Source organism: Schistocerca gregaria, chromosome 6 (assembly GCF_023897955.1).
Source record: "Schistocerca gregaria isolate iqSchGreg1 chromosome 6, iqSchGreg1.2, whole genome shotgun sequence".
NCBI classification, from domain to species: Eukaryota; Metazoa; Arthropoda; class Insecta; order Orthoptera; family Acrididae; genus Schistocerca; species Schistocerca gregaria.
In genome coordinates this window covers 439,591,772-439,605,825 of record NC_064925.1, presented here as the reverse complement: position 1 = coordinate 439,605,825, position 14,054 = coordinate 439,591,772, and the positions used below count along the sequence as shown (strand labels likewise).

The following is a 14,054-nucleotide window of genomic DNA, read 5'->3' as shown; positions in this document are numbered from 1 at the left end:
TCGGATCTCCAGGAGGGGACAGCCAATGGGGAGGTGACCATGAGAATAAGGTTGAATCATCAACTTAAGGATAATGTTCTACTAATTGAGGCATGGAATGTTAGTAGCTTGGATGTGGTAGGGGAGCTAGAGCATCTGAAAAGGGAAATGCAAAGGCTCAATCTAGGTATAGTAGGAGTGAGCGAATTGAAATGGAAAGAAGACAAGGGTTTTTGGTCAGATAAGTATAGAGTAATATCAACAGCAGCAGAAAATGGTATAATAGGAATAGGATTCGTTATGAATAGAAAGGGAGGGCAAAGATTGTATTACAGTAAACAGTTCAGTCATAGTGTTGTTCTCATCAGAATTGACAGCAAACCAATACCTACACTGATAGTTCAGGTATCCAAACCGACAACGCGAAGCTGAAGATGAAGAGATAGAGAAAGTATGTGAGGATATTGAAGGGTAATACAGTACATAAAGGAATATGAAAATCCAATAGTAATGGGGGATGGGAATGAAATTGTAGGGGAAGGAGTAGAAGAAAAGGTTACAGGAGAATATGGGCTTGGGTCAAGGAATGAGTGAGGGGAAAGACTAATGAGCTCTGTAATAAATTTCAGCTAGCTATAGTGAATACACTGTTCAAGAATAAAAAGAGGAGGCAGTATACTTGGAAAACACTGGATGATACGGAAAGATTTCAGCTAGATTACATCACGGTCAGACAGAGATTTTGAAATCAGATACTGGATTGTACGGCATACCCAGGAGCAGTTATAGACTCAGATCATAATATAGTAGTGAAGAGTAGGCTGAAGTTCAAGAGATTAGTAAAGAAGAATCAATATGCAAAGAAGTCGGATGGGATGAAAAGACATGCTTGAAGTCCTCTAAGGCTATAGATACAGCAATAAGGAATAGCTCAGTAGGCAGTACAGTTGAAAAGTAATGGATATCTCTAAAAAGAGCAATCACAGAAGTTGGAAAGAAAAACATAGGTACAAAGAAGGTAACTGTGATGAAACAATGGGTAACAGAAGAAATACGTCAGTTGATCAATGAAAGAAGGAAGTACAAAAATGTTCAGGGAAATTCAGGAATACAGAAATACAAGTTGCCAAGGAATGAAATAAATAGAAAGTGCAGGGAACCAAAGACAAAATGGCTGCTTGAAAAAAGTGAATAAATCGAAAAAGAAACGATTATCGGAAGGACTGACTCAGGAAAGAGGACAGAGGAGAGTCAAAACAACCTTTGGTGACATTAAAAGCAAGGGTGATAACATCAAAAGTGCAATGGGAATTCCACTGTTAAATGCAGAGGAGAGAGTGGGTAAGTGGAAAGAATACATTGAAAGCCTCTATGAGAGGGAAGATTTGTGCGGCATGATAGAAGAAGATACAGGAGTCGATTTAGAAGAGTGAGGGGATCCAGTATTAGAATCAGAATTTAAGAGAGCTTTGGGAGATTTATGATCAAATAAGGCAGGAGGAGAAGATAACATTCCATCATAATTTCTAAAATCACTGGGGGAAAACACAACAATTTCTAAAATCATTGGAGGAAATGGCAACAAAATGACCCTTCTAATTGATGTGTAGAATGTACCAGTCTGGTGATATACCATCTGACTTTTGGAAAAATTTCAGCTACGAAATTCAGAAGACTGTAGTCGCACAATCAGCGTAACATCTCATGCATCCAAATTGCTAACAAGGATAATATACAGAACAATGGAAAAGAAAATTGAGGATGTGCTAAATGACGATCAGTTTGTCTTTAGAAAAGGAAAGGCAACTGAGAGGCAATTCTGACATTGGAAGCACGACTAAAGAAAACTCAAGACACATTCATTGGATGTGTCGACCTGGAAAAAGTGTTCAACAGTGTAAAATGGTGCAAGATGTTCGAAATTCTGAGAAAAATAGGGGTGAGTTATAGGGAGAGACGGGTAATGTACAGTACAATATGTACAAGTACCAAGAGGTAATAATAAGAGTTAATGACCAAGAACAAAGTGCTCGGATTAAAAAGGGTGTAAGGCAAGGGTGTAGTCTTTCACCCCTATCATTCAGCGTGTACACCGAAGAAGCAAGAAGTAAAAGAAAGGTTCAGGAGTGGAATTAAAATTCAAGGTGGAAGAATATCAGTGATATGATTCCCTAATTGCATTACTATTCTGAGTGAAAGTGAAGAAGAATTACATGATGTGCTGAATGGAATGAACAATCTAATGGGTAAGAATGCAGACTAAGAGTACATCGTAGAAAGACAAGAGTAATAAGTAGCAGAAATGAGAACAGCAAGAAACTTAACATTGGGATTGATGGTCACAAGGTAGATGAAGTTAAGGAATTCTGTTACCTAGGCAGCAAAATAACCAATGATGGGCAGAGCAAGGAGGACATTGAAAGCAGACTAGCACTGGCAAAAAGGGCATTCCTGGCCAAGAGAAGTCTACTAATATCCAACACAGACCATAATTTGAGGAAGAAAATTCTGCTAATGTACGTCTGGAGCACAGCATTGTTTGCTAGTGAAACATGGACTGTGGGAAAACCAGAACAGAAGATAATCGAAGCATTTGATATGTGGTGCTACAGGTGAATGTTGAAAATTAGAAAATTAGGTGGACCGATAAGGTAAGAAATGAGGACCAGAATTGTAGAGGAAAGGAATATGTGGAAATCACTGACAAGGTGAAGGGGCAGGATGACAGGACATCTGTTAAAGACATCAGGGAATGACTTCATGGTACTAGAGGGAGCTGTAGAGTGCGAAAACTGTAGAGGAAGACAGAGATTGGAATACATCCAGCAAATTATTGATGATGTAGGTTGCAAGTGCTACTCTGAGAGGAAGAGTTGGCACAGGAGAGGAATTTGTGGCGGGCCGCATCAAACCAGTCAGGAGACTGATGACCTCAAAAAAAGTTAGGTTCCATATGGAGTGATTTGAGGAATGATGATGACACAATGTTTGAGGTTAAGAAATTCTGGAATGTTAAAAGGGGGTGAGCAATTGGATCATATTCTCAGCCAGAATATTATACTGACTACCTCTCATTAAGGCCTGAAATGAGGAATATTGTACCCACTATTCTTTGCATCCTTCCCCGAGTGGTATTCCTTTGCCCAGTGAAACTAAGCAACATCCTTGCCCTTCCCTTCTCCACCACTGCTCCCAACCCCTTACCTCACAGCTCATATCCCTGCAACAGACCTAGATGCAAGATCTGCCCCATATGACCTCTTACCAGCACCTACTCCAGTCCATTCAAGGCAGCTCCTACCCCATCAAAGATAGGGCTACCTGTGAAAGTGGTCATGTGCTCTACAAACTAATTTGCAACCGATGTACTTTCTACGTAAGTGTGACAAACAAGCTGTCTGTTGTCATGAATTGCCACTGACAAACAATGCCCAAAAGGCAGCTGGACCATACAGTTGCTTCACTTCAGTGACAGCTTCACAGCATGTGTCATATGGATCCTAACTACCAACATTTCTGAATTGCACAGGTGGAAACTCTCCATGCAGTATGAGTATATCCTACGTTCCTATAACCCCCTTGTGCAAATCTTCGCTGTCCTTGTTCTTCACATATACATCCCATATCCCTTTCCCTGCTCCTCCTTTGCAGTACACAGCATTCTATTCCACCAGTACACTCACCGGCAATTTTTATCTCTTCCAGCCCCCCCCCCCCCCCCCCCTTCAAATCTCCTGACTGCACCTAACACTGCTATCCTGTCCCCACACCCCTGCACATTCTTGCAAGTGGTGTTATACCTTTCCCCATCCCTACTTTGCCATCTCTCCCCCTCCCTGCCACAGCCTCCTCCTCACCCCCACCACCAACAGATTGCTTTTACCAGTTGCTGCACTCAGTCCAGCCTCAGGGGCCAGAAACAGTGGTCGTGTGTCGTCTTTTGTTGTGCCTGTCTGCAACTCAACATCTGTTCCATAGCAGTCATCCTTTCATAATGTTATTGTTACTGGAGCATTAACACCATATCCTAATCATCATTATTATTCAGCTATAGATTGCATAAATGCACTATGAGATGACTAATGTGACACCCATTTAAACATACTAGACTACAAGAGTTTTGTATAAATTATTCTTGACCTTAATTTGTCTTATTTTTAACCTGTCATTGTCTCTACCTTCATTGTTTATATTTTAAGCCCAAAAGTAATTAATATGTCCTCATCCTGTAATCCTTTGCATGAGAGAGCTAATAGTGATACAATTTGCTGATATATACATGTTAGTAAATACATGTAATCCAAAATTTTTATCTTTTTAATCCTTAATTGTGAATAAATGTTTCAGCAGTTTCTTCAAAAATGTAAGAAATGAAATTTTATAAAATTAACTGTTTTAGTGTAGATGTTTGTTTTCACTACTTATTGGGGACAGGGATGAATATATACATATGTATATTTACATAAGTTTATATCCTTGTACTTTTTTGTTATTTTGTCATCATTTCTTCTTTTAAACTTAGCCAGAGTTCCTCTAAATGCTCCTGCTTTGTGCTAAAAGTTTCAAGATCCTCATTAAGGTATGGCACTACTGATTTTTTATCTAGTTTGCTGAACATATATGTCTTTCTGCTTGGTTTAGTTGTCCTCTGTACTTTGGTAATCTTTGTTTTTCACAACCGCATCTTGGTCACTGATACCAATTTCAGTGTGGACATCCTAAAAGAGGTCAGGTCAATTTGTTTCCATTAAATCCAATGTATTTCCATCGTGAGTAGAGTTCCTAACCATCTGTTCTAGGTAGTTTTCTGAATAAGCATTTAGTACAGTTTCACAGGATGTCTTATCATGCCCACCAGTAGCAAAACCATAATTTTCGCAATTATTTGTTGGATGATTAAAGACTCCACCGATGATTACCGTATGATTGGGGAATTTACATATAAGTGAATAAAGTTTTTGGTTATATCAGGAGACGAGTCTGGTGAGCAGTAGAAGTATCCAATTATCATTTTATGCCTACCCATGATTTTGGGTCCTTCCCGAACAGTCTCACATGGAGCTTCAGTTTCTATCTTGGTGGATTAGAGTTTCTTGTCTACAGCAACTGTGGGATGGTGCCCACTCGTCTAATATAGGGTGCCCAGGAAGCTGTTTTCTCGGATAGATAGACAACATTCAAGCAGTTCTTATTTATGAAGTTTATTAGAGGAAATTGAATTGACAGTGCTTAACTTTACCTTTTTACAAAAAGATGTCACAAGCAATTGGCAACATACAAATAATCAGTGTCCTTTGATAGTTACAATTTCCTTGCAAACAATCACACAAGATCATAAGTCACTGCTGTAGAGTTCATATCACAGCTCGTCTTCTAGTGCGGCTGAGGATAGCTGGAGCGGTGTTTATATTCTCTTCGTATAGTTGACGCCCCTGTCGTGGTGTCGTCTTAGTCGGCATTCTATTGGCTGACTTTGTCTCACAATCTTCTCTGCTGTTTCATTCAGGCTTGATGTTACACCAGAACGGCAACAAATACACCACCTCCATTTTCCAGTTGCCTATCCTTTTGAAATACACTTAATTTTTTCTCAAAAATCTCACTGCTATGAATTTCATGTTTCAACTAGCTTTCTGTACCTTATATTATATGAACCCAATGCTTTTCATCAGCCCTTCACACTCTAATGCAAATGCTTCAGCAGTTTACCATTAGGATTTTAATGCTCTCTCCTGTTGGAGGCTTTCTTTCAATCTTACACTGATACTTCTGGATTTTGTACTGCTACTGTTATCTGGGTTGTACAGAGAGTCGTCTGGTCTAAAAAACCGTTCTGTGCACCCCATACAGTGTCTGCTACCTGAGTAGCAGCCTATGATGTGTTGTGCACACGTGATCTATTTAAGGGGACCCTACTGTTCTCAACTCTATGGCACAAGTCCAGGAAGTCACAGCTTAGCTTGTCACAGGACTTTCAAAGTCTCTGGTTAAGTCTTTCCACTCGACTCAAAACCGAAGAGCCGCGATCAGTTCTGGGGACAATGTTGCAAATTCTGAGCTTTGTTGAAACTCCATGCACAAGGCTAGCCTCCTCAATCTTCTCTGCCAGTTGCTGGAATGATCTGAGAAAGACCTCGGAGCCTAGATGACAGGCATCATGTGTTCCAATGTGCGCCACAATCTGCAGTTGGTTTTACCCTGTTCCCTCAGTGGCTGCTGGAACAGCCTTTTAGCATGTTGAATGAGACCCCCCAGGCATACACACTGAGTGCAACTGGTGTCGTTTCCTATCCCTTGCTGCTGACAGTTAATAGACCCGTACCCTTTTGTGTTTGCCTCCTCCTAACACTGCACAAAACAGGTTTCCCCAAAACAGCTGAAGTGAGACCGACTGGCCCAGTTTCAGTGAAACACAGCACCTCAGACTTGTTAGTTGGGGGATTGGTGCAACACTCTGAGTTGTCCATGATCCCTGTCCACCCCATACGGGATGCCTGGATCTACTATTGACATGCCATTTTTGTGGTATTACCATAAAGTTCCTTCACTGATACTAGTTGATACATTGTTTGCCATTGAAAATGGTGAAAGCTGAAATGAATAAGGCAAAATAAGTGAATAAATGCTGTGGTAAAAAAATATCAAAGTGTTTGTGGGGTCTTCATCATTGCTATTACTAAGCTATGGCATAACATTGCAATCAGTTAAAACATATAACAATCAAAAAATGTTAAAACCTTGTCTATTATGTAAATAGGGAGAGCGGGTCTAAAGAAAGCAATAAAATAAATATTAAATAGGATATATTTAGTGTGTTCATCATCCGTAATCTGTAACTGTTGAAATATCACATTGTAGGAAGCCTGGTTGTCTTTTATTATTTACTAATATGGTGAAGAACATGGGGCAAGCACGGTAAAGAAAATCATCATGTCGCTACCAAAACTTGATTACCAAAAGAAGCAATAATTTTTATGCACTCATTGATTTTTTTAAATTTTGAGGGTGATACACAATAACATGTGTGGCTTGTTTCAGAGGCTCAAGAAAGTAATGGTGACATCACTAAATGTGACTCAATAAGCCAAGAGAAATCTGGAGGAAAACTTTATGCTCTTGTACTGACACCAACCAGGGAATTAGCCATACAAGTACGAAATCATTTGGTTGCAGTTGCAAAATATACTGGCATAAAGGTTTGTTTTTATTGATTTATATTATAATTTGGTATTTATGGTATTAACCACAAAACAAAATGGATAGAGAAGAATCTAAAACTGTTATGTTAGAGAAGAAACAGGCATATCTGTTGTCTGTCCATGTCTGCCTATGATCATGAGGGGGAGACTGTGCAAAAATGACAATGAACAGTGTAAAGAAAGTGAATTGAAATTTTTACCATGTAAAATTTAAATGTTACAAATACTGACAAGGTATAATGCAGACTAATACAGCAAAGAGAGAGAAAAGATAGGGGCAGGGGGACTTACATTAAAGGAATTGAAGAATGAACACTTTATTTGCAGAATACTCAGACATACGTAATAGAAGGGTTTGGGTTAGTTAAACATTAATCAAAAGTAAAGCTATTAAGAAAAGTGTAAAATTATGGGGACACACAATGGCTGTCCAGTAGTTAACTTCAAGAGGCAAATTTCTGAAAACTGTTGATAGATGCATATAAAAATGAGAAAGGAAAAAAAAGACTTCTAGCTTTTGGAACTATTAAATCCTTTCTCAGGGAGGAGAGAGGCATAGATTGGGGGAGATTTGAAGGGAGGGACAGGTCACTCAGGCTCTAGGATGTGAGGGACCTACCTGTTAAGAGAACTTCTGTGTATCTGTTGGCAGTACTCAGAATTGTGCGTCTTGAAGGTAAGTTACGGCGAGTCATTTTGTCTTCTTGTAACTAAAAGCTTAGCAGTTGTGCGCATGGGTGTCACTGTCCGTCTGTCTGTTTGTTCATCAGTACATCCGTCTTCCCGCTCACCCACCCTTTGCTGCAGCAGCAGCAGCAGCAGCAGCAGCAGTTGTTCATCTTTTCTTTTTTTGTAGTATTGGATTTATGGAAATAATTACAAAGAAATATTTGAGAGTTTTTCAGTATGTAACAAAATCCTTAAAATAATTGTAAACAATAGATGTAGTATCGATTTCAAATCAGTACTTCACATCTCAGTGGGAGCATAAGCAACTCTCCAGTTCCTCGTAAACTCATGTTGTGGAGCAAGCATCACTCTTGTTGTACAGCCAGATGTGTTCTGTGTTAAAACTTTGTTTTCTGTCAGTGTAAGAGACAAAATTGTCCTAATTCATCTTTGAATGAATTATGCTCCAACAAGAGGACTCACTATTTTGCAGGGACTGAATTTTAATTGATTGATTTTTCATTTGTTATGGGAGAATAATGCTTACTATGGTACATCCTCTCATTGTAGGCAAGGACAAGACACATCTGGTCTATATCCAAAATCTAATGTGACGAATGAAACCAAACCTATAGTATTAGGTCTGAAGATTTAAAGTGTTCTAAGATATATAGCTCATACATTTTTTTTTTAAAAAAAAATATGTATAACTTAATTGTACCAAGGTGTATCATACTTTAAAATATTTGTATGTGTAATAAAACAGTTATTAATAACGCAAACAATAACCTAGGGAGGAATGATTGAGTATCATTTCTCTAATAATTTGATGATGCATTTAGCATTGTTCTTGCATTTTTCTAATATCAGTTGTCCTGTGGTGCTCAGAGAGTGTAGAATTATCCAATATGAAGACTGGACCTGAGTTTAACAATTATGCTCATATACTCCTAGCACATTATGATTTTTTTGAATATCTTGTATGTGCGTAGAATGTAACGGACTTGATAATTGTAGAAGGGACAGATCACAGTTCATTAAAGATGTCTGTTATTAGATAGAACAATCGTAATCAATTACATGATCACTTAAAACTCAGCAGCATCATGGTGAATGTAATCCTTATACGTGGGGGGCAGACAATGAGTATGACAACCATGTCAGAGACAAGGAGGACGTTATTGTGAGTTGAAAACAGTACCGTGAGAAGCTTTCTTCTGGAATTAAAATAGTATGGGCAACGGAGCAGTTAGGCAACTTACATTGGAACCAACAGTCTTACACAGCAAAATAGAAAATGCACATCAGTGTCTGAAGAATTATAAATCCCATGTTGTAGACAGTGCATCTGGGGAGTTGATCACAGAAATGGCGCAAGGAGTACAAGAAAGGATTAATTAGGAAGTGCTCCAACTACGAAACTATTGCGCTCATATCCCATCCAAGCATTATTTTCTCAGACAGAGCTGTGCCCTATCCCCCACAACTGTATGACATCTATGTTGGACATGTCATCAGGAAAGCTTGTGATGGTTGGAGCAAAGGTGTCTTAATTATTGGAAAAACTGTTAACAACCTCGGATTTTTCAAAGATACTGCGCTTTTAGCCAGCAGCAAAGAACAACTTGCTGAGCTACTAACAAAAGTAAATAATATTAGTGTATAATGTGGATTAGAAGTCAATATTAGCAAGTCCAGAGTCAATATAACTGATTGACGAGCACACATTCAACTCACAGGTCCATCAAAGGAACTGGAAGTCATGCTTTCTTTCAGCTATGTCGGGTCAACCATTTGTGGCGTGAGAAATTTTGAGAGTAAGATAAGAAGACAAATTATAGTAGTGCAGGAGGCTGTCAAGCAGCTCAGCAAGATCTTGCAAAAAAGAACAAATGTGAGCCATACAAAGATCTGGCTTCTTGAAACACTCATATTTTCTGTCTTCTTTTACAGTTGTGAAACATGGACCCTTAAGGCCAGAGACAAGCAACGTATTGAGCTTTGATGCTGGTGCAAGATACTGCACATAAAATTGACGGAAAGAACAACTAATTTGTCGATTATTGAGTAACTGAGTATCTCCCGGTGCTTTTCTTCTCACTGCCACAAAAAGTTGTCCAGTTCGTTGACCATATTGTGAGAAGATATGGGGTAAATATAGAAAAAATAATCAAGGAAGTATGTATTGAGGACACAAGACTGAGGGAGAGAACTGCGTCTGGCTAGATTAACTAAATTAAGATGATCGTTGGTGTGCATCTTCAGCAGGCTATAAGAGAAGCTGTTAACCATCTGGGATGGAGATGCTTGGATCATAGGATTGTGAACTCAGTAATGAATAGAATGGCTTGTGATGATGACAGTGATTGTGTTCCTAGTGAGAAGTTCGTAAATATTGGAAGTAACTTTTTTTTCCCCCCTTAGAGATTTTGACTACTGAATTTGTGAGTCAAAATGTGTGCAGAATCATAAACCATTGTACAATCACTAATGAGATGATTTACTTTTTGGCTGTGAGTTGTGTGCACATATATTTCATTGTATTTTTCTTATTTTGCACTTCAGACTGTATATGTCCATTGTTGATGCCTCTGTACATGATAAATATGTTTTGCAGTTAGAAGGAAAAGGAAAAAAAAAAAGAAAAAGAAAGAAAAGTGGTTGTTGCTAGAGACTAAGTAGCTACACATCCCACACAGCTATAACTTTAAGTGGTCTGTTGACAAAATTTCGATATGGGTTGTGAACTGTCATTATTACTTACGTACTGCAATTAACAATGGATGTGACAATAAACAGCCTTACAATTTATGAGGTCTAATAAGTGATTAGATTTCTCAGCATTGGAGATGATGATGCATGCCATTTTATTCATTCTTTATAAATGTGTGGACCCACTTCACTGAAGGAAGGAAAATGAGGCTTTAGGGAAGGCACTTCCAATTTTTATAGTGGTAAGAGGAGTTGCAGGCTTGGACTACCTTGCTAGCTGTGTGTGGGTGAATTTAATGCGGAGGATTTTCTGAAAGATTAATGATGGCTGAAAATTGTATATAACAGTTTACATTGTTGTGGATAGTCGCAAAGTTTTCATTTTTGAAATGTGACTCCTGCATAACCAATCTGCCTTTTCTTTTGCTATTCACCTTATACGGCTAAAATCTTCTTATGTATCGACAGATAACTATGCCTGTTAAATAAAAATTGAATTGTTCAACAATATGCATGTGTATGTTTAAATGTTTGTCCCTGCCTACAAGCAAGTTAGTTGTTGTCAGGCTGATGTCATATTGTTTGGCCCATATTATTCACATTGATAATAGTATAAATTCTTTGTCAGGTTTCAGTTGTGGTGGGAGGCCTCTCTGCAGAAAAGCAGGAGAGACTGCTTCGGAAGTGTCCAGACATTGTTGTAGCAACTCCTGGAAGGCTTTGGGAGCTCATTCAAGAAGGGAACCTTCACCTGTCGCAAGTTGATGATATAAGGTAATGTAAAACATGAATTTCTATCTTTATCATGTGGACAGTACATAAAAACTATGGATGTTGTAGCTTTCCATGTATTTATTCATTGATCAAAAATTCTAAATGGAATACACGAAGATGGGTAATCTTGGCTTTGAATGCATTTTTCCAGGAAAAAGTAATTTGTATGGGAAACTGACTTGAAATATTCAAATCATGTTGCTCTAGTGGTGACACTAGTTTTTGGAAATATGTAGACTAATTTGCTGTCATAATGTAAGAAAGAGAGAGAAATCTAAAAAAAAAAAATATTTCCCGTTTTAGGTATCTTGCAATTGATGAAACGGATCGAATGCTTGAGAGGGGCCATTATGAAGAACTGCAGAAACTTTTGGAACGTATCAATCTTGATGAGGGTAGGAAAAATAGTCGGCAGAACTTTGTTTTTTCTGCAACACTTACACTTGTGCATGAACCACCAAGACATTTAAAGGGTCAGGCAAGGAAGCGTCTGACACCTGGCCAAAAATTGCAGGGCATCATCTCATTACTGGGAATAACAAATCCAAAGGTTGTAGATATCACCCAGGAAAAAGGTAAATACTGTGAATAAATCATAATTTTTCCTTGTTCCTCCTCCTCCCTCCCTCCCCCCCCCCCCCCCCCCCCAGAGTAACTCAAGTGTACGTGATTAGTGTTAACATTAATGAATACAGTTTTCTTTTAGTCAGTCTCATGCAACTACACTTAAAAAAATAACGCTTTGTTATAAATAGAAATTTATCAGTGGAGGAGGAGTTGTCCAGGAGAAATTATTTTAAGTTAAATTTACTTGCCTTGCTACAGTCAGACATTTTATGTTATCAAGCAAATGATAAAAAAATTTTGTTGCTGCATTTTGAACTTCTTTCTGAGCCACTGGCAGCTTTAATAATTGGTAATAAAGCTCTTTTTTCCCCTCTAGTGTTGTAGATATGCACATCACTGTTCTTTTCAAATTGTGATGGATTATTTATGATGATGAATTTGTGCAAATATATTGTGAAAGCGCAGTTAAAATACCTAGCTCCTTGAAGAGGTACCTACATGAAGTCCGTGGGTGAACACCATATATTTTTCTTACTGCTCACTTTTGTATAATCAATACTTTTTTCCCTTACTTGCACCAATATCTTTTCACACACTCTGTGCATGACATTTACATAAATAGTGCTTGGACACTTGTTGTGACTACTTTGAATACCTACTTAAACGTAATACAAGGAAAACTTTTCGTTAAATTTTGCTTGCAATGTTTGCTGTGATTTTAGTGTTAAGTATCTCTTGTACATAATTTTGTTGCATCTGAATTGTCAGTAAATCAGACTTTCTTTTCTGGTTTTTAGGTACAGCAGGAACATTGCTCGAGTCACGCATTTGCTGTACCCTGGAGGAGAAAGATGAGTATCTGTATTACTTATTACAGCGACATCCTGGTCGCACTCTGGTGTTTTGCAACAGTATCAGCTGTGTGCGGCGCCTCACACAGTTGCTGCAGCTGCTACAATGTAACCCCCTTCCTCTCCATGCCAATATGGTGCAACGTCAGCGGCTCAAAAACCTGGATCGCTTTCGCAATGATCCAAATAGTGTCTTGTTGGCTACTGATGTTGCAGCTCGTGGACTTGACATTCCTGGTGTGGAACATGTCATACATTATCAAGTGCCTCGCACATCTGAGGTAATGTTTTGCTTCTAAATATCAGTACTGTGTAAACTAGTAAAGATAAATAGATAAAGTTATACATCCCTGAGAAACACTGAAATATACCGCTCTAGCACATAAAGAAATATGACAAAAAAATCAAGCTTTGGAATCGTAGTGTTTCAAATACAGATAAGGGAAGGGAAAAGGAAGGGAGGGAGGAGTGGGAGAGAGAATGAAAGAAAATCAAGGAATGGGAGGGTACAACTACAATTTTAGTCAGTTTTATGTCTCAAGGCTTGGTGCTGAACACACTCAAATCTGGACATGTAGTTTGGTTATTGGTTTTCAACTTCCATACTGGTTCTGAAAAAACCTATGACCAAATGTGAACACAAGACAGCCTATGTTATTGTTGGGTTTGACATTCCAAAAATGAGAAAACAAATAACAGTTCTTAGGAGTCTAGACAGAGTACATATTTCTGTCAGTTGCTTCTGTTATTTGTGGATTCAGAACTTGTTGCTGAATCTCACTTTTATCATTGTCTGGTATCTTAGTGAACTTAAACATTACATTTTCATGCACAAACTGATTAGCAACATATCTATAGATTGCTGTTGATAATCTCTCTTCTTGTGGCAAAGGTTTTTATTTCTTCCACTACAGCCTTTCTAGGAGCATGGATAACATTTTCTTCTCCTTTCTTTTGTCTTCTAGTATTCTCCCAAACTCTGTAGTCTTATTGCTCTATTGGTGACACACTATCCTTTTCCTTTATCCTCGCCTATCATTGATGTGTGGTGTAATGGTCACTGTGTACTTGCTCTTCTAGTTTTCCTTCAGAGTCCATCAACCACTTAGTTCCTGTCTTTTTTTCCACTTGTCCTGCCATTTTTTCCCCATATTTTGGTCATTCTGTCCATATTCACCCTGATGTCCTGTCCTGCAAATCTTGTCCTTTTCATTCTGATTTCTCCTAATGCTTTCCTCATACTCTGGAAGAGTTCTACTGTAGGCCCTTGCATCCATGTCTCACTACCATTTTTGTGATGTAG

At 38.5% G+C, this 14,054-nt stretch overlaps 1 protein-coding gene across 1 annotated transcript in view; it reads left to right on the top strand.

The window, feature by feature from the left end:
- The window catches only part of LOC126277984 (ATP-dependent RNA helicase DDX24), a 73,556-nt gene that overhangs the window by 50,815 nt on the left and 8,687 nt on the right, over nucleotides 1-14,054 (top strand). Inside the window, exons 4-7 of the mRNA XM_049977649.1 lie at nucleotides 7,018-7,175; nucleotides 11,188-11,333; nucleotides 11,637-11,908; nucleotides 12,698-13,032. Coding sequence (XP_049833606.1) covers nucleotides 7,018-7,175; nucleotides 11,188-11,333; nucleotides 11,637-11,908; nucleotides 12,698-13,032 — 911 coding nt within the window. The remainder of the gene's footprint in view (nucleotides 1-7,017; nucleotides 7,176-11,187; nucleotides 11,334-11,636; nucleotides 11,909-12,697; nucleotides 13,033-14,054) is intronic.